General features: G+C 36.0%; 1 protein-coding gene across 1 annotated transcript in view; it reads right to left on the bottom strand.

The window, feature by feature from the left end:
- Positions 1-20,034, bottom strand: part of LOC145682424 (uncharacterized) — a 75,398-nt gene extending 55,364 nt beyond the window's left edge. The window contains exons 1-3 of the mRNA XM_081754055.1: positions 19,749-20,034; positions 12,341-12,499; positions 5,094-5,470 (exon numbers count right to left, since the gene is read on the bottom strand). Coding sequence (XP_081610181.1) covers positions 5,094-5,470; positions 12,341-12,499; positions 19,749-19,922 — 710 coding nt within the window. The 5' untranslated portion in view covers positions 19,923-20,034. The remainder of the gene's footprint in view (positions 1-5,093; positions 5,471-12,340; positions 12,500-19,748) is intronic.
- Positions 20,035-20,328: the final 294 nt, after the last annotated feature.

The following is a 20,328-nucleotide window of genomic DNA, read 5'->3' as shown; positions in this document are numbered from 1 at the left end:
GGCTGCCTGCAGGGGGGAGGCAATAGCCCCAACCCTAGATTTTCGGATTAGGATAAAAAATTAGATTTCTGGGCTTTCGGCATTGATGGCCATGTTAGGCCGTCACTAGGATTAGGATTAGAAATTAGATTTCTGGGCTTTCGGCATTGATGGCCATGATAGGCCGTCACTAGGATTAGGATTAGAAATTAGATTTCTGGGCTTTCGGCATTGATGGCCATGTTAGGCCGGCACTAGGATTAGGATTAGAAATTAGATTTCTGGGCTTTCGGCATTGATGGCCATGATAGGCCGTCACTAGGCTTAGGATTAAAAATTAGATTTCTGGGCTTTCGGCATTGATGGCCATGTTAGGCCGTCACTAGGATTAGGATTAGAAATTAGATTTCTGGGCTTTCGGCATTGATGGCCATGATAGGCCGTCACTAGGATTAGGATTAGAAATTAGATTTCTGGGCTTTCGGCATTGATGGCCATGTTAGGCCGGCACTAGGATTAGGATTAGAAATTAGATTTCTGGGCTTTCGGCATTGATGGCCATGTTATCCCGTCACTAGGATTAGGATTAGGAATTAGATTTCTGGGCTTTCGGCATTGATGGCCATGTTAGCCCGTCACTAGGATTAGGATTAGAGATTAGATTTCTGGGCTTTCGGCATTGATGGCCATGTTAGCCCGTCACTAGGATTAGGATTAGAGATTAGATTTCTGGGCTTTCGGCATTGATAGTTATGTTAGCCCGTCACTAGGATTAGGATTAGATTTGTGGGCTTTCGGCATTGATGGCCATGTTAGCCCGTCAGTAGGATTAGGATTAGAGATTGATTTCTGGGCTTTCGGCAATGATGGCCATGTTAGCCCGTCACTAGGATTAGGATTAGATTTGTGGGCTTTCGGCATTGATGGCCATGTTAGCCCGTCACTGGATTAGGATTAGAAATTAGATTTCTGGGCTTTCGGCACTGATAGCCATGTTAGCCCGTCACTAGGATTAGGATTAGAAATTAGATTTCTGGGCTTTCGGCACTGATGGCCATGTTAGCCCGTCACACATATGAGAGGTGACGTCCCTCGGCGATCACACTATCCCAGGGAATTGAAGAGAGAAAGGAAAGAACTGGCATGGGACTATTATGTTCGGTACAATGAGGAAAACAAAGGAAAAACCTCATTCAGGATGACTATCCTTAAAAAGCTGTTATACCTTTTTGACCAGTGACAATACAAAGTTGTCCTATAATTATATAGGAAAAGAAAAGGGGGAAAAATATCTAGTCTATCTGTTGCGTGATTAAATTTGTTGATAAATTCGCATGTTTCTTCATGATCACATGGAATCATACTTGTGATAACGCTCGATAGTATCTTCTTCTTCTTCTTGTTCACCTCAACCATAGGTTGGTGGGCAACATGAAAATTTTATAACTTTTCTCTCCCTTGGGATAGCCGTTTTATACTTTGATAAGGCCTCTTCTTCGTAACTGCATCAAGATATTCTATCCTTGGTCTTCCTCTTCCTCGTTTTCCTTCTGCCTTCCCCTCTATCAGCACAGTAATCCAATCGGAGTGTCGAATAAGATGGCCAAGCATGCTGTTTCTTCTTTTTTCTATTATCTTCATGATCTATCGGCCTTCATTAGCTTCCTTTAGTTCGTCTTCATTGCTTTTTCTTTCGATCCATGATATGCGCAGCATTCTGCGCCACCACTACATTTCAAATGCCTCCAGCTTGGATACTTCAGCTTTTCTCAATCTCCACATCTCTGATCCGTACAGCGCTACGCTCCATACCAGTGTCTTAATAAATCGTTTACGAACGTTCAGTGACACACTTCTTGATGTTAGTAGTCATCTTTTCCTATTGAATGCTTGTTTAGCCTGTGCTATTCTGAAACTTACGTCTTTTTCACTTCTTCCGTTCGAGGATATTAGACTTTTTAAATAGGGGAACGTCTTAACGTCTTCGATTTTCTCTTTATCTAGCCACACATTTGCTCCTTCGTGTCCTGCTCTTGTGCACTTTATCACTTTCGTTTTTCTCTTATTTATCTTCATTTTGCATGTTTTTTCCAGTTGGTCGTTCAACTTTTGAAAGTGCTTTCTACATATCCTCATCGTTCTCCGCTATCAACGCTATGTCATCAGCAAACCTTACACTTGGAAATTCCGTTTCCTGTTGTTAGGTGGCGCTGTCTTACGCTAGTCCTAGTGCTACCTGTTGGTCTACTTGCCGGTTGTGCTCTCGTCTGGGATTCCTGTAAAGGACAAGGGAATCAGCGTGGATCTTCAGTTGGTAGTGGGATAGAACCAAGGTTAGACCAAAGAATCTAACCAGAATTGAAAATTCAAATTCGGCATCGAAATTAGTTATTTGGACTCTTTAACCGTCGTAAATTTTTAACCTAGTTTGGTTCAGTGGAAATTAAACAGTGGTTTGCTTCTGAAAATGGGTGTTTATTTGGACCAATAAGGTTAAATTTCAACCTATTGCTTTTTCGTCTAAACATTGTGTAACTACTACGTCAACATCAAAGGGAGAGACTATGTGCTTTGAACGATGAAATCCTGAGGATTACATATCAAATATCTAATCAAATGAGGATTTGGTAAAGTATACGTTTTGCAAGATGTTATACGTGTTTGGATTTAAGTGCTGATAAAAGAAAATTGTGAAATTTAATTCAGGCAAATATTTCTGATTCTATATTATTATCCTTAGTTGACTGACTATACTTCAGTGGAGCTCCTTCGTGGCTAAGCGGTTAGCATACGCAACTTTGGCATGGGAAACCCGGGTTCAATTCCCGACGGAGCTCATGTGATTCGAATTCCACATTAATCAGTAGGTCTGTCTCATATAGCCTCGCTCCTGAAAGGGTCGTTAAACTCAAAATAAAGTCAAATATACCTCAGTGGTTTGTTACGTCACGAGTAAAACATGCTGTGACATGTTTAATGGTATCTTCAAAAGAGACCAAAATTACAGTTAACATTTGCTCGTTATATTTAGTCGTTGTGTTAGTTTACAAAAGTTATTTACACAAGGTTGCTACTAATCTACAGAAATCTATTTCCCTGACTTTTCCTGATCTTTTGTCAGGGATTCCCTGACTTTTATAACAGGTGTCGGATGATGGTGACATATAAATAAGGAATAACGGTGAATAATTATATATTATTCTATAGAGACAAATAGTAATCAATTACTCATACGTACAGCAATAAAATAGATAGCAATACAAATCAAATATGTATTATAATGGTTGGCTAAGTTGAAATTCGTGTACAATTAATGTTAGAGAAAATATATTTTACAAAATTCCCTGACTTTCCTTATTTCCAGCTTTTCCCTGACCTGCATAATTTTCCCTGAGTTTCCCCAACTTCCCTGTTATACAGATTTGTTAATTATATAGCATTTTGTGAAAATATACACATATCAAAGGGGGGGGGGGGGGAAACATTGTTTGCTTCCAATTGCCGCATCAGCCTAATATTTGGTCGAGACCGAGTCTTACTAATTTATGTGCATATTGCAGACCGAGTGTCCCCAACACCCTAGATTTTCGAAATACATATCAAAGTGTACTAATTTGCTCTCATATATTACACAACTTAACACTTTATACTAAATACTACACTAGTATACTTTATTTAACGTAATTATAATTACACGGGCGCATGGGAGGGATAATCCAAATTAACAAAAAAATTGGAAAAAAATGAAATGAAATCTTTACGTTTTACGTCCCACGGTTATGCCACTTAGGCTAAAGGAGTCGGTGATTATGAGAAATGAATGAAATGGTGGAATGAAGAAAGTGGGAGGAAACGGGAGAATCCCGAGAAAACCCACGAGCACAGTGTTTGTCCACCACAAAGTTCACACGGCACGAGCTGGGATCGAACAAGGGACCCCAAGCACCGGAGGTGAACGCTCTACCACTAAGCCACCGCGCCCCCAACAAAAAATTTGCTACTTACCAATGAATCCTCCTTTGGAAAGTCTAAATACTTTTTTGACATTTCGGAACTCACAGCTGGTTCCTTCCTCAGTGGCAAGGTTAAAAGGATTAAAACGGAAAGGAGGAATACATACCACTAAATAAAAGTAACGTACAAAGTGGATCCTGAGATGAGCAGAGCAGAGTAAAAAAAGGAGTGAACTGAATTAAAGAAAATTTGTTGATCCATTAAATAAGTCAGGTATTTACCGCGTACGATGCGAATATGACTCCTCATATATTGGCCAAACGAAACGCAATATTTACATACGTGTTAAGGAACTTGTTAGACAATCAAAAAAGTCAAAAGAAGAAGGCATGTCAGGTTTGGCGCTTCATTTAAAACAACATTCACATAATATAAAACAGGTTAAGGTAATAGGCTCAGCAAAATAAATAAATAAGTAAATAAATAAATAAATAATAAAAAAAAAAAAACGAGAAATGAAAAAATCGTTCTTTATTCAAATACGAACCTGCATTGAACCTTGATCGAACTTGGGTACCTACATCTGATGCCTACTTTGAATCTGGCAAACAGTGACGTAACATAGATACCACGTTTTCTTTGATTCAGTTCATTCCTTTTTCACTCTGCTCTGCTCATCTCAGGATCCACTTTATACGTTATTTTTATTTAGTGCTATGTATTCCTTGTTTTACACCTTTTATCTCCTTTCCGTTTCAATCCTTTTAACCTTGCTACCGAGGAAGGAACCAGTTGTGAGTTCCGAAACGTCAAAAAAGTGTTTAGGCTTTCCAAGGGAGGATTCCAAGGGAGGTAAGTAGCCAATTTTTTGTTAATTTATTTAACGTAGTTAATAACGAGATGTGGTAATAATTGTTGATTTACACCATATGTTATGTGTACGAGTGCATCGAAGTGTGGTATATTCGCGACAGTCCCTGTCTTTCAATTAATCAAATAATTCTTTTCTTTTTTCTTACTTTCTCTTTCTCTCTCTCTCTCTTCACTCCTTGGAAAAAATCCTGCAGCGTACCTGGTTTTTACATGAACGATAAATCACAGAAAGGTGATGCAGTACAGATAGAAAGTAAAATAAGTACAAAAAATTAAAATTTCCTTACCGTTCTATGATTTTCCCACCCGCAATCTCATTGTTTATGCGACCACTTACACCAACTGAACTTATACCACTGAAAGCATTGCGGTCACTACAGGGCATTTCACCACTGTTTCTCTCTTGCAACGGCACAAGATTGTCACTACTGTTTGCTGCTTGTTTAGTCCTCTCTGGTGAAGCTTTCCGTTTAGAACGATGCACGTTTTCGATTGTGAATCTATCCGTTTCTTCAGCGTCACATTTGTCCAGTGAACCTGTGTTATCATCGGTATTCTCGGATTTAATTAAGACACCCACAAATTCAGGTTCCGCAACTGACCTCAACTTATGGGCTGTTTCCAAGCGTTCCTTATCCAGCGAAGAGCACTGCCCATTGAAATTCTGAAAATAAATTTTGCACATCAACTTATAAGAAAACTCTCATGTTATATTTGCATATTTTCACCAACATTCCATATTATTTCCAATTATACTGTGTTTTATCTATATACATCAAAATGAAAGTGACTTGTTTGTGACGTAATCTCCTGAACCACACGACCGATCTCGATCAAATTTTCAACATAAATTAAGTTCGGGCCTGGGATGGTTTATATTATTTCACTTTGACGGTACAACTTAAGGGAGGGGGATATATATATATATATATATATATATATATATATATATATATATATATATATATATATTATATATATAACTAGAGATGCAAGGGCTCGGAAAAAAACCGGCTTTTTTGGAAAAAAAAACTCGGTTTTTTCTGCTTTGCTTTTTTGCTTCGGAAATTTTGGGCTTTTTTCAAAATACTGCTTTAAATTGATAAAACAGACTTTGTATCGCTTCTCTATAAAACAAAAAATCATTTAATTAGTGGTTGATGCTGATAATAATATAAAACATCGAAAATAAACTATGAATTTCGAAAAAATATTTCAAACAATTTTTCTTCAACATATTTACATTATGAATTCCACAGGATTAACCAATGTATATAATAAGAATTTTTTAACCTCCTATATACAAAAGTAAGCAGAGTTGGCAAGAACCATGGTTGTTTTTGAATATGCCAAAACCCCGTTTTTGGGGGGATGTTTAAACCAGGCTTTTTTGGTTTAAACCAGGTTTTTTTGACTTAGATTTTTTGCTTTATGTATTTATATTACATATTCACAGAAATAGCCTAAGTTTGTTTCGCCTTGATGTTATTATGCAACAGCGGGGTTATGCCGGAAGAACTCCCATAAGCTTAAAGAAGTGCGGTCAGTAAATTTCTTAAGTTGAGAATCTCCCGCCCTAGCCACTGGGAAAATCCCGTCATTACTTGAAATGTAAGACAATAACGGGAAAATCCTGTTATTGCTTTGCATGTAAAATTTAAAGGTCAACGTACCATAGTCTGTACGCTAAAACTGAGGTATTAAATTACAAATTTAGTACCGGTACGTAGATATCACTGAAAGTCCAATCCAAGCTAATGTTGGAAGCTACGTAGGCAATCGATAAATTTTGCCAATTTCTATCAATATATTTAAGCAATATTGGCTTCTTTATAAAACAACACGCATTTAGGCATGTAGAAATATACAATTTGGTTTGTTTCGTATATTTAGGCTTAACATCCTTACGAAATACCGAGGTTATCAAGGAGAAGACTTTCGCTTAAACTGACATCCGAACCGCTACTTGGGTTACGCATGAAAAAAGGATTGTGGTTCGACCGAGAATTGAACAGAGACACCTTGATTAAAAGGTGAAAGGGAAATAAAACTATTGCAGGTGGTTTGATATCTGGAAACGTTACCATGAAGTTCACACGATTCGCATTTTTCATTCTTTTTATTTTTGTGGTTTAAACAAGTTATTAAAAAAAAAAGTTGGTGTAAATCAGCCAACCCTAAAAGTAAACACTTCTTTTTAAAGAATACACAAATAACTAGCAAAATAGTATGTAGTGTTTTTACTTCAAAATATTCCATACCCTCTTTTTGAAACAAAATAAAATTAAAATAAAACATAAGAAAATACTTAGATTTATATGATACACTTAAAGGCTGCACATCTAGAGCTTTTGGTTCTGTATATTCTTGAAATTCTACAGTTAAGTTTTATAGAACCACCATCACAGTTTACTCAATCCTCAAGTTTTCTGAATTTTTAACAAGAGGGATTCAACATATCATTACGGACCCCCCCCCCAAAAAAAAAAAAAAAAGACTACGGAATATATTTAAGTTAAGCTAAATACAACTGCACAACAAACATGACTGAGTGATTAGCTTTTGCGCTTCTATCGGGAAATCCGGGATTCAACCAGCATTCGACCATTCTGACAAAGCTTTTCTTCATTCCATCTGTGAATGTAGAAATAGTGCGTGTACTGTGAGTTGGGCGACTTCCTTTTTTATTGTTTTTAAATCGTTATTATTACTAATTACCAGCAGTGACGGTTTTGCGAAGGTTAGGGGGCGGTCTTTCGGACTGAAGCCTGTTCCCCAAAGTTACGGAATGTCTGCAACAAACGAAATATCTATTATTTATGCCTTTACTCATAAACTTTAAGCTCCCGTCAAATAAAAATTACAAATGTTTAAAAAAACTAAACATTAGTAAGAAACCCTTCCCAAAATACTTTTCTAAATCCGCCACTGATTCTCAGTATAAAATGATTTTTAAAGTTGTATCCGGAAGATTATTGCTAAACATATAAACGAAACGAAATATTAGTTATGCCTGTACTCATAAACTTCAAGCACTTCCCAAATAAAATTAGGACTTTTTAGGAAACGAAACAATCAGAAAAAACCCTTCTAAAGTACTTTTCTAAATCCGCTACTGATTATTTGTATAAATTGGTATTCAAGGTTGTGTCCGGAAAATTATTGCTAAATCACTTCACAGCTACAGTATAACAGAAATGTGGAAGTACGGTTTGACGGATATATTGAAAATCGTACGCTTTGACGGATAAATAGAAAAACGGGCAAGTTTAACTTTTGCGCTAGAAGCTAGAGTACTAAAAGCTCTTAGAAATGAAACACGGATGACAAACTAGAGAAGAAAAAAGATGTCGAAAACTCAAAAGTTAAAATAAAGTTAAATAGCCTCTAAAATTACCCTCAAATACTACATTCTTCATGTTAGCTTTAATTCGTAAAACATGTGCTCCATCCATCTTGATGGTGAATTTCAGAGCGAAATATCACATTCAGGTCATGGAATTTTTATCTAACTATAGAATATACTATAAGAAAGCTATTTAGATAGAAAAATCATGAAGTTGAAAAAAGCCAAAATTTCCAAAATTCTCGTTTTTTCCCCAAAAAAGCCGGCTTTTTATGTGAAAAAAACCATCGATTCAAAAAAGCCGGCTTTTTTGCATCTCTATATATAACTTAATAAACCGAAGGTTTTATTTCTTCCTGAAAATTTAATTGATTTCAAATGGAATGGCTCAATTTAATGTAGTTTTTCAAGCAGGGTGTCTACTAAATGTTCATTTTCAAATTCCAGGTTTTTTCAAGGTTTTCAATGTTTATTTTTCCTTTTTTTTCCAGGTCTATTCAGTAGAGTGACATTTATTGTAACACGTATAAGTTACTGCAATTTTATATAGTTCTTAACAAAAACTGGTTATAATTAGAGAATGCATATGGCAAGTGATAGTTTCTTTAAGTGACAAGATGGAAAGAAAAAACTGACTGAAATGTAGGTTCTCAAAACATTTTACACAAGAAAATGTTGAATTAAAATCTCCCCTACCAGAAGGCCGGTTGAGAAAAATGTGCAGTAGCTTTAAATATCCTTATGTAGGAATACTATACAAGGGTGAACCTTAATTAAACCGACAAACTTCGGGAAATGATTCTCGGCACCCAAACAAGAAAAAGAAAAGTCCTTTTAACTCTTCTCCAGGGAGCATAGTTTCCGAGCTAAAAGGTGCCGAAAATGTGGAAAAATGAACTTCCGACGCCTGCATTTCATAAATTATCCAAAGTAGAGAGTGCTGCTTAAAATCTCACAAAGGAAGTCATATGTTCAGAACAGATAAGACTTCCTTAAAGAGATATTAAGCTGCACTCCCTACGTTGGATAGGTTTGGAAATATAGGTATCGGAAGTTCATTTTTCCACATTTTCGGCACCTTGTAGCTCCAAAACTATGTACCGTGGAGAAAAGTTAGAGGAATTTTTTTGTTTCGGATTCGGGAATCACCTCCCGAAGTTTATCGGTTTAGTTAAGGTTCACCCTGTATAATAGTAAATTTCCGTCAAAAACATTACTTCAAATAAACTAATATTATAGTAGTAGCACGTGAGTGTTGATGAACAATGACAAAAATGGCGGGAAAATAGCTTACTCACCGCTAAGTTATGGGATAAAATATTACAAGAGTATTTTACTACAAGCACACCCTTGTACTTGTACTCTTGTACTCTTGTGATATTTTATGCTAAGTACTGGTAGGACTTAGCGGTGAGTAAGCTATTTTCCCGCCATTTTTGTCAGACTAGTATTAGTTTAGAAGTAAAAAGAAAATGATCATATATAATACAAATTCTTAACGCAAAGTAGTCCATATTGTTAAACGTCACTGCACATTCTTCATGGTCATCAGTTACATTTTATTTAAAAATTTCTTGTAACATGAAAGTTTAAAAAACTGAAAAAATATGGAACCACACACATTATATGAACAAATATAGAAAACAACTTTCACAGTGAGCAGTTTTTTTACATTTAACTTCTCGAGTTCAACATCCCTTTTAACTTTTTCGCCTGTTCTTCCAACGTATCTACTTCTGCTTCGGCGTCAGTTAGTATTCTTTTCTTCTTCCAATTCTTTTATTCCAACTCTTTTATTTTCTTCTTAATATCTTTCTTTTCTCGCGCTGCTCTGTATTCTTTCTCACCATGGTCTTTCAGATATTCATTTCTTCTGCTTGATGCATTCCTCACATACTGGATCATACCCTTTGTGATATTCATATTACGTATGTCACCAGCAACACGCACAGAATCCAACACACTTCTCTGGGCAATCAAGCACTCCTCTTGGAGATTTTCAACAATGCACACTTTACTAATGGAGAAACTCCTTTTCACTGCTGCGTTGCTATGGAAAAGTACAAATCTTATACATGAATGTTTTAAACGCATTGGAGACACCTTCTTTACTTAACAGATCATGGAGAAAAACGTCTAATCTGTCATTTTTGTAACTGAAATTTGACAGTTTTCGTGCTGTGTCTTGGTCTGAACAAAATTTTAAATATTGCCGTTTCACCATACCAGCATTTACAGGTGTTATTTGCTCCTTCTCGATAAATATCTCCAGGGCGAGTGTCATACGTGATTCACGAAGGGTTTCGTTGGTCATAGTTTCTGAAGACAAGCAATTTGCGGCTCTTGTTACACTGTATTTTAAAGGACATTTTAGCATAAGTTTTTTACACGGTTCTTGCAAGAATCTTCTGCATTCTTTCTTAAAGTTCAATATATCAACATTCTTCACTCTTTTAAGCGATGTAACAGCAGAAAATCCAACATCAACTAGATTAAGTGGTTTTAAGATGTCCTTATTTAAAAAAAACTGACCTCAATAGATGTTTTTGATAAGTTTTAGCTACTTTTAAGACATCATCTTTCACGAAGCGGCTTAAACTACGAATCAACGTGTTTAGGTCATTCCATAAAAACGGTAGTAATGGACTGTCTGTCTGGTACTTAGTGAGGAATTCTTCTAGTTCTACAGATACGGACTGAAGGAACCCTAATCTAGCAGGCAAGAGTACATCAGAGATGTGGGCTTTTACTTTCAGACAAGTTTGATGTTTCAGGAGGTTTTGTTTTCACTGCATCAACATAAACTTTTAAGGCACGAATCATAGTTATGGCACGGTTGATAACTTTAGAATTTTCCACCCACCTAATAGAACGAAATTTAAGAGGGAAAACTGTTGTTCCAGATGCTGCCATGAAACCTGCTCTTCTTGAAGGGAAGTCCTTGAATAAATAGTACAACGCTCTCAAAAACTCTGCCACATTCCAACCAGCTTTGGTATGCGCAGTCTTAAAAGCCCCATTAACAATATGTAAAGAGCACGTTCCTGTCTCCAAAAGCTGTGGACCTTCACCATTTTCTTCACTCAGATAGGCCTTCAAAATCACTCAGAAATTTCAAGTTAACGTTGGGGCTATCAAGAGAAACCTAAAGTAACTTACAAAAATCGAGACCCTTGTCCCTGAAAGTATTTATAAATGCACTTAACAAATCCTGGGCAGTACCATGTCCGAGGAATACTAATGTTAAATAACGTGTTAAAACTTTATTTCCGTCACTGTGCTAGAAATGAACTACTAAGTCCATTTGACTTTTCTGCGAGATAGTGTTTACGCTTTCGTCGAACGATACTGCAAAAAATTCACATTCACCGCCTGCACTCTACTCACGTCTGTCTGTCTTTCTCAACTATATCTCCACTGAATAAGTTATTATTGGCTTTCAACTTACGCTATAGTATATAACTTTCTTCTATTTTACAAAAATATACTTATTTCATACCAATCCCAAAAACAATATTTTAAAAACAATTTTAAAACTTCCAGGTTCCTCGTCCAATTCCAGGCTATTTCCAGGTTTTCCAGGTCCAAAAGTAAATTCCAGGCTAATTCCAGGTTTTCAAGGTTTTCCAGGTCAGTAGACAACCTGTCAAGTATAGTCTTCAGGGTGTGAACTGATGAACTCGATTTAATTGACAAAATAGAGCTCCTCCGTGGCTAAGCGGTTAGCGTACGCGCCTTTGGCGTGGGAGACCCGGGTTCGATTCCCGGCGGGAGCTCATGTGGTTCGGATTCCACGTTAATCAGTAGGTCCACGTCTCATATAGCCTCGCTGCTGAAAGGGACGCTAAACTAAAAAAAATCAAAATCAATCAATTGACAAAATAGTCTGCTACCAGAAAAATGTTTTTATCATTTTAACAAAACTTCTTTTTGTTTTTCTTTCTTTCTGGCGGGGTTGTGACAAAGACATAAAGATCATTATATTTTGTGGTGAAGTGTGGTAAGCATATCATTCTAATGTGGATGAATCCATATTATGCACGGAGTATGTAGTACTATTTTTATATTGCACACTATATTCTCAGATGAAATAGTATTAAGCAATTATTACTTTCAAATAGCATAGTATGGTCGGAAGATATTAAGATACCATCATTATTTATATAAATAATATTAGAAAAAAATTACCTGAACGTTTGGCGGAACAGAACCCTCTTCTCTTAATAATACATATGAGTTGAAAAGTTCTTCAGCTTGGTGACACATTTCTTTGAAATCATAAAACGCATCCAACCTCGCAACGCAGAAAGTACATATATAATTTGGTAAGGAATCCTTTTCCGACACCTGAAACAAAAGAAGAAAAAAAAAGTCACAAAATCAATTCTGATACTTCGCTCCAAAATGTTTGATCACTATTTGTGGTACCAGAAATTTTTCGTTTGAGTTTCTCTTAATAAAAGCAATGCGTTAACTGCACACTGTTGCCAATATGAAACCAAAATGCATGCGTCTTACTTAACACTATTTCCCCACGGGTCCTGACAATTCTATCCTCGCAAGAATAGCCACTGCCTTGCGGAATACAGTAATATCTATTAAAGGAGTCATTTGGTTAATCTTTACATCTACGTACATTAATGTTAGAATATTATCCAAAAGTCAGAGTTACGTTAAAGGCGTAGCAGTCTGGAGTATTATGGTAACTTGTATTAAACGGGTAGCAGTCTTGAGTAATATGATAGTTTGTATTAAAGGCGCAGCAGTTTTGAGTAATATGGTAGCTTGTGGAGTTGAGTAAACGGTGTACTCAACTAAGTAAGTTAATTTATAAGAATCCAGATCAGGGTGGATTGATTTAAGTCAGTCTGAATTAAATCAAGATTTAAATCCCTTAATTTTTTAAAATAAAAATCGTTGATCTAAATCAAATTCCCAAATAAAATAATTTAAAGAGAAGTAAAATCCCGTTTCTGTTCTGTTGTTTCGGTTACGGGAGACTCAAATGTACAGTATAGTATGAAAACAAGTGTCATGCACTGGATGATTAGGGAAAATCCCGTTTTGAACGGGTAACAGAGCAATCCTGCTTTCTTCTCTTCGTAACAATGGGTTTGGGTTTTTAAATCGTTAACTATTCCAACGGGGAAATCACCACCGACATTTAAGACGAAAATCCTTTCGTGTGTGCTTCTGCTTGTTTGTTCTCAGATAATAGGGCGTATTTAGAGGGGTCCTATCCTTTCTCTCTCTCTTTTTTTTTTTTTTTTTTTAAAAAAAAGATTTATAACTTTAGGCAAAATGTATGTATTTCGTGCCTCAAGCTAGTTCCAATTTTTTAAAAATATGCCCCTACCAAATATCAGTAACTTTTGTAAAAAAAAAGTGTCATTTTGATAAACGTTGCTATACTTTTTCCTTAATGCTTAACCTTTTAAATTATACTAGCTGAACCTGCGCTCTCTACACAGCGCATCATTCGCATATGAGCATAAATCTCCTTATCATTCCTTACAACATCTGTACATGTCCCCTTACAGACACAAGTGAAAGACGTATTGATTAAAGAAAGCAAAGGGGTATCATAAAGGGAAGAATTTCGATTATTTTTCTCAATATCTCGCATCATTTGCAAGATTTGAGCCAGCTTCCGGTTGGAGTTTCTAATTCATGTATGACCAGTGTTTTATTTCTTCTTGCATGCAGTATGTAATAAGCAAATACATTACATACAAAATTAATTATAATGTCAATTATTTATGGTGTTCATTGGGCAAAACATTCCCCCCCAAAAAAGGTTCATCTTAGACTGGAGAAGAGTTTATCCTTTCTTTTCCATTATTATTTGACCATGAAACAAACGACTGAGACATATACAACCCCTATATACAACAGTGTGGTGTTGGAATGTATAAAGCTTAGGATGTGATGCTTTATTTTTTTTAAATTTCAACACTTCCAATGTACACGTAAAAATGTAATAAAGATATAGTGTCCATGTTTTTTAAATATTCGATTAGAACAGGACAATCTACATGAAATTTGCAATCGATCAGTCAAAACGTCATCTTTCTAGAGCCTGTAGTTTCCGAGATCTCATTTTCGAAAGGATTGGTCACATACATATACGCGTAGTTTAAAAGAGCTCCAAAGATGGCAGCAGAATTCATTTGCATTTATTTCGGAGGAGGCTTATTAAAGGCAAAGGCCTCCGAACAATAATTTAAAAGTATAAAAATTTTCTGAAAAATATTTCTTTAGGTAATTTATTTAAAATACACTCTTTTAAAAATATTTGTCTTTGTTATAAACGTGAAATCACAAATAACCGTAAATCAAACGTTTGAAAGCTAAGGTTATAGGTTAGAGCTCGGTCGCTCTTAATTGGTACTGTAGCATTTTAATATGTAGATTACCTATTTTTATTCTATTAAAAATCGAATCTTCATTATTCGATTAAAAAAGTACCAATAACCTTTTTACTTTTTTTTTCCCAAGACTGGTGGCATTGTAGAACATGTTACATATGCTTTCACGCCTTTCTGCGTCGAGACAGTGTGTGATGACATCATAAATTTAAAAATATATTTTTTGTTGTGCCTATTATTCTTTTTTTCCTTTTTTTATTTTTGGCGGGCTTACATTTTCCATTCAAAAGACTGATATTTTGCACACTCGTTCAGTGCACCCCTTAGTATTTTTCAAATTTTTGCGTGAAAACAGGGGGTCCAGAGGGGAAATGTAAAAAAAAAAAATAACAAATTAGCTTTTTTCGCAATTCAGATGGAGACATATGAATGGTACCGTTTGAAAGGCTGTTCTATTCTGAAGAGAATGATGTACGAACCATGATCCTAGGATAAATAGGGATGTTTCAGGAAACTTTTACCTGAGATCCTGTTTTATACGGGAATCTGGAGATATTATCTTTCGCGGGCTTACTTTCGCACCTAGAAGATTGAAATTTTGCACATTTATTGAATGCACCCCTTAGTATTTTTCAGTGTTTCAGATCTCTACCTTAAAACAGGGGATTGGTCCACAGGATATAAAGTAAAAAAAGGATATTTTTAACAACCATTTTTTTCGTGGTTTTTCCGCCCCAGATACACAATGGACACATTTGAATGGTACGATTGAAAATATTTTTTTATTCTGAAGAGAATAATGTACAAATCACGACCCTAGGATAAGTAAGGATGTCTGAGGAATTTTTTATATTACATGAGGTTTATCTGCGAGATTGTGGAGATGTTCTTAGCTCAGTGTTAAATATTTTCCCCGCCCTTACTAGTCAAGATAGTTTGAAATTTTATACACACATTTAGTACACCCCTTAGTTTTTCCCAGTTCATTTTGAGATATGTGAATTAACACAAGGGAGTCCAGAGGGGATCAAAATTTGAAAAAAGAAAAATCCCACTCTGAAAATTTCCCGCTCCAGAAACATGATAGGGAAATGTGAATGTTACCGTTTCAAAGGCTGTTCTGTTCTGAAGAGAATGACGTATGAACCATGATCCTAGGATAAATAAGGATAATGTAGCTGCTGTAACCCATAATTTAAAAGGGTTAAGGAAGATTGTTTGCGATTGATATAGGTTAACAATTGAGGATTAACCCTAAATTCAACCCTAATACTTTCACTTAAATGGCATAATTAGCATTTAATACTAACTCCTAATGTTTTTTCTTCAGTTTGCGACTTGTAATTTACGAGAAGAATGATTTGATTTAAATCAAAAAAATCGATTTAAGTAAAAAAAAGATAAACAAAAATGATTTTTAAAAAAAAACTTAATTTTTTCCACCCTGATCCAGATTATACAGGGTATCTGAAAAGTTCCCTAACATAGGGTAACTCTGTTATTATCTGAATTAGAACAAAAAAATGTAAGAGCGGAAACCGTCTCCAAATATGATGTTTTCAATCTAAAGTAAAGGAATTTTTTAAATCGGAGGAGACGTTTCGGCTGTACACTCTTGATACGCCTAATGTTAAATGAAAATGCAACGTTACCATTTACCTGGACCCACAATATGATTGAATGAAGTTACTGTCTTTTATGCTAACGTGTCGATGGCCAGTCCCCATTTCAAAAAGTAACTTCATTTACTTACGTTTTGGGTCCATGTAAATGGCAGCGATGCATTTTCATTTAACATTGGGCGCATAAAGAGTGTACAGTCCAAACGATTCGTCCTATATATATATATATATATATATATATATATATATATATATATATATATATAAATTTCACTTTAAATTGAAAGCATTATATTTGGAGATGGTTTCCCCTCTTTTTGTTCTAACTTAGATAATAACAGAGCTACTCTATGTCAAGGGAATTTTGAAACACCTGTATATTTAGGGAGAATAAGGTACCCTCTAACAATACTCGCTTCAGAAAGTCAAAACAATAAATTACCAACTGTGAACAATCTTCCACCAGATACAAAACAAAACAAAAAAAAAGGGGGGGGGGGTTTCCCGATCTTCTTTTAATACAACTATTACTGATTTTGTGATTACTATTACTGTGTAATCATAAAAAAACAAAGGGAACATTGCTTTTGTCCCAGTTCACAGCTGAATACCATAACAGCGAATCTGATCGAGTGGAAACTAAATTCGTTATGAATGATTCCCAAACACATTTTTTCACCGATGTTCTGTTCTGGATACCTCTTTGCGGTAATACATATTTACAGCCAATTCTGAAATTAGACATGTTCTGAGAAACACGATTGAAAAAACTAATTATGATCACCTTAAAGTTGTCATTTCAACCCAAGTTTTAAAGTATATTTTTGAAGGTGCATTTTATTATGGGTACCCCAATAAAACAGTTTCTTTTTAGCGGTTGGAAAAAATTCCAAAAGCTTTGTTTCAAACACTGTAATATTATGCCCTACAGCCCTATTGTCTGTTTATCTAATATCGCATCAATATGTGAACTCGGACAATCCAAATCATAGCCCCGCGTAACGTAGTCGCTAACGCTCTTGCCTTCGGTGCGAGCGGTCCCGAGTTCGATTTCCGGTGAAGCCACTCGGTCGAAAAAGTGTAAAACGCTTTTTCAGTTCAGCCACCCTAAATGAGGTTTTCCTCATTCACACCAGGCGATTGCTGGGGTGGTACCTAATTTATAGGTCCCAGGCCGTTGCTCGGCGAGGAATGTCATCCCTCAAATGTGACAGGCTAAATGGCCTTAACTGCCAGTAATCTAAATTCTAAATCCCTAGTATAATCTAGAATTTAGCTTTGTTTTCTCCCCTAATTAATCATCCTATACTGATGAATTTTCTTACGTTTCTTATCACTCATTCTGACATTTCATCTGATTTTGTTCATTTCTTCGTAAAGTCTGTGTTTTGGACTGCCATCTGTGGGAGTTAACCCGTGGCATCAGCAAAACTTAACCTATTATTTATCAACCTGTACGCAATTATCTATCAGTCTGGTACAGAAAATAAGGGTTTATTCGAGCAGATGGTTTTACCAAATAGAAAATAAATAGGTAAAATACGATGTGACATTTTTTGGCATTACTCGGGCAGACGATTCTATCAAATTTTCATACATTTATTGCATATTCTGATTTCTACTTGCAGAGCATGCACTAAATGAGCAGCTAATGCATAAACCACGAACCAACTTGTGCTAGGTGGCCACTAAAACACGAACGCTATCTAACCGATTTAGAAAGCGCAGCAGGAAGCCCGAGCGGAGCGAGGGGGTGTGTTCGTAGGGAGCAGGCGCGTCAGCGACGGGTGGCATACGCATAAACAATAGTGAAAGAAAAGAAAATATCCGCAATAATTTTCATCTTCAAAAACACTTAAATAATCGTAGTAACTCTTAAATGGCTTCACTGGTTTCCTGGGTACAAATGGCCCGCTGCGAGGAGAAATAAGTCAGTTTTGAATTTTTACTTCTTTTCCACATTTCGCATACTTGATTTTACGTTTCAACATACCATGACGCTGCAAAAACTATATAATATGATGCTCTTTAATCTCACAATTCTTTGTAATAAAATCATATATTTGCATTATATCCATTGCTAACACGAACATAACATTGCCGCCGTTTATTTCTACCTTTTTCGCATTCTTGTATTCTTCCGCTTCAGTAAATAGTTACACTTAGAATACGTACACTTCCATTCAAAATGTATTTCAATCACACTCTACTCCTTTTACGAAAAGTGTTTGACATCGTATTTTACATATAAATTTTGTTTTTGGTAGAGCCGTCTGCTAGAGTGAACTCCCATTTATTTTTTTGAAGGGATCAGGGTGTGAATATAAGTAATCACCAGACCTTGAAAAATCCACTCGCCTGCTTGCCAGTGGCGAGTACTTTATTATATTTGGCGAGTAAAATCTGGTCAATCAAAAACGCGAATTCAAGAATAAATAGCAGGTATCACCTTTTTTTTTATTTGTAAGAGACATATCAATAAACAAAAAAAAAGTATTGTTATGTTTACTGTGTCACAAAGTTACTTTTTGTTTCTTTGTATAAATACGGTGATAGCAAAATGGTATGGTACTAGATTTTTGGCTGGCGAGTGCTTGTAACCAACACTTTTCAAGGCCTGATAATTACTGCAAGTGGGCAGCATATTGAAATGTATTGCATATGTAACAGCTCTTCGTTTATGCGTATACACTACGTCACTGACACACCCGCTTCCTACGAACGTACCCCTCGTTAACACTCAGCTCCCACTGCAGTATTCATGCTTTTTAAAAAATGAAATGAAATCTTTAAGTTTTAGGTTCCACGGTTATGCCGAGTAGGCTAAAAGAGACGGTGATGATGAGAAATGAATGAAATGGTGGAATGAAGAAAGTGGGAGGAAACGGGAGAACCCCGAGGAAAACGACGAGCACGGTGTTTGTCCACCACAAAGTCCACACGGCGCGAGCTGGGATCGAACCAGGGACCCCTAGCACTGGAGGTGAACGCTCTACCACTGAGCCCCTTCATGTTTTTAGTGGCCATCCAGCACAAATTGGTTTGTTTTATTTATTGTAGTTTTTATTGCACATGTCCACACCGTATTTATACTGAACCCTCCTGAAGTCAATCTGGGCAAGGTTCTAGATTACTGGTCCCCCTTCTAATTGAGCAGTAATAAAGACAGAAAACAACGTGCCCTGCGGGGCTCTAACCCGCCTATCATCTTTTGCAAAATTATGCAGGACTTCTACACTAATATAACATAAACTAAACTATCCTAACGTAACCTAAACTAACCAACTCTACCCTGAACTAACCGAATATGAACAGAAATTACCAAAATTGCAACATTTTTTAGAGAAGAGCTGGACCCCTTCTGCTAAACATAGGCCGAAAATTATGTAAAAAGAATGAACCGCCATATAGGGAAGAATTATTTTTGTATTCAACACATTTTGTTTGTAAGTACGCGCGTTCTGTATTTAAAGTTACGGTACCAGTACATTTTCTTTACTTTACGTTCCACCGATTACTGTAATCTGTTTATGTGGCAATCACTTCTAATCAGGACGTAGAAATGAATCCTTCATGCAATGTTATCCTTTAATCCATAATACTTACCATGAGAGTCACACAATCCAATATTTTGTGTTTGATTCGTAATTCCTGACCCTCATCACTAAATATATTCACTTTTGATGTTGTTTTCAGTAAACACAATCGACACAAATTAAGGTAATCATTCTCTATTCTTCGTTTTTTTAACATATGTGTATATATTCCCGTCGATTCCATCTCTCGTAATATTTCAATTCGTTCGTGAGGAGGAATATTGTTTTGTATACCACATCATTCAAATACTTGTTCCTTGACTAAATCTTCTTCTTCTTCTTACAAAGATTACTAAAATCACTTCTTCTTTTTTCGTCAGGTATCCCCATACATTCTCCTAGGCAACGGCGCCGACTTTCCAAAATTTATGTGGGTGCATATCAATGTCGGGGCGTGTTATGTTTTCAGGAGAGTCTAGATAATTTTTAATTGATTTCCTTTTACTTAAAATCTTATGAACACTGTTATAAAGGGTTGTGCTGTGATAAAGTAAAATACTTGTATACCGGTATTATAAGTATAACGAGGGATTGTTGTAGCTCAGTTGATAACACGGCTGACTTAAACGCAAGAGAAGACGGGTTCAAAC

Source organism: Thermobia domestica, chromosome 3, assembly GCF_964235325.1.
Source record: "Thermobia domestica chromosome 3, izTheDome1.hap1.1, whole genome shotgun sequence".
Taxonomy (NCBI): Eukaryota; Metazoa; Arthropoda; class Insecta; order Zygentoma; family Lepismatidae; genus Thermobia; species Thermobia domestica.
The sequence above is the reverse complement of the archived record's forward strand: the minus strand, read 5'-3'. Positions and strand labels throughout refer to the sequence as shown.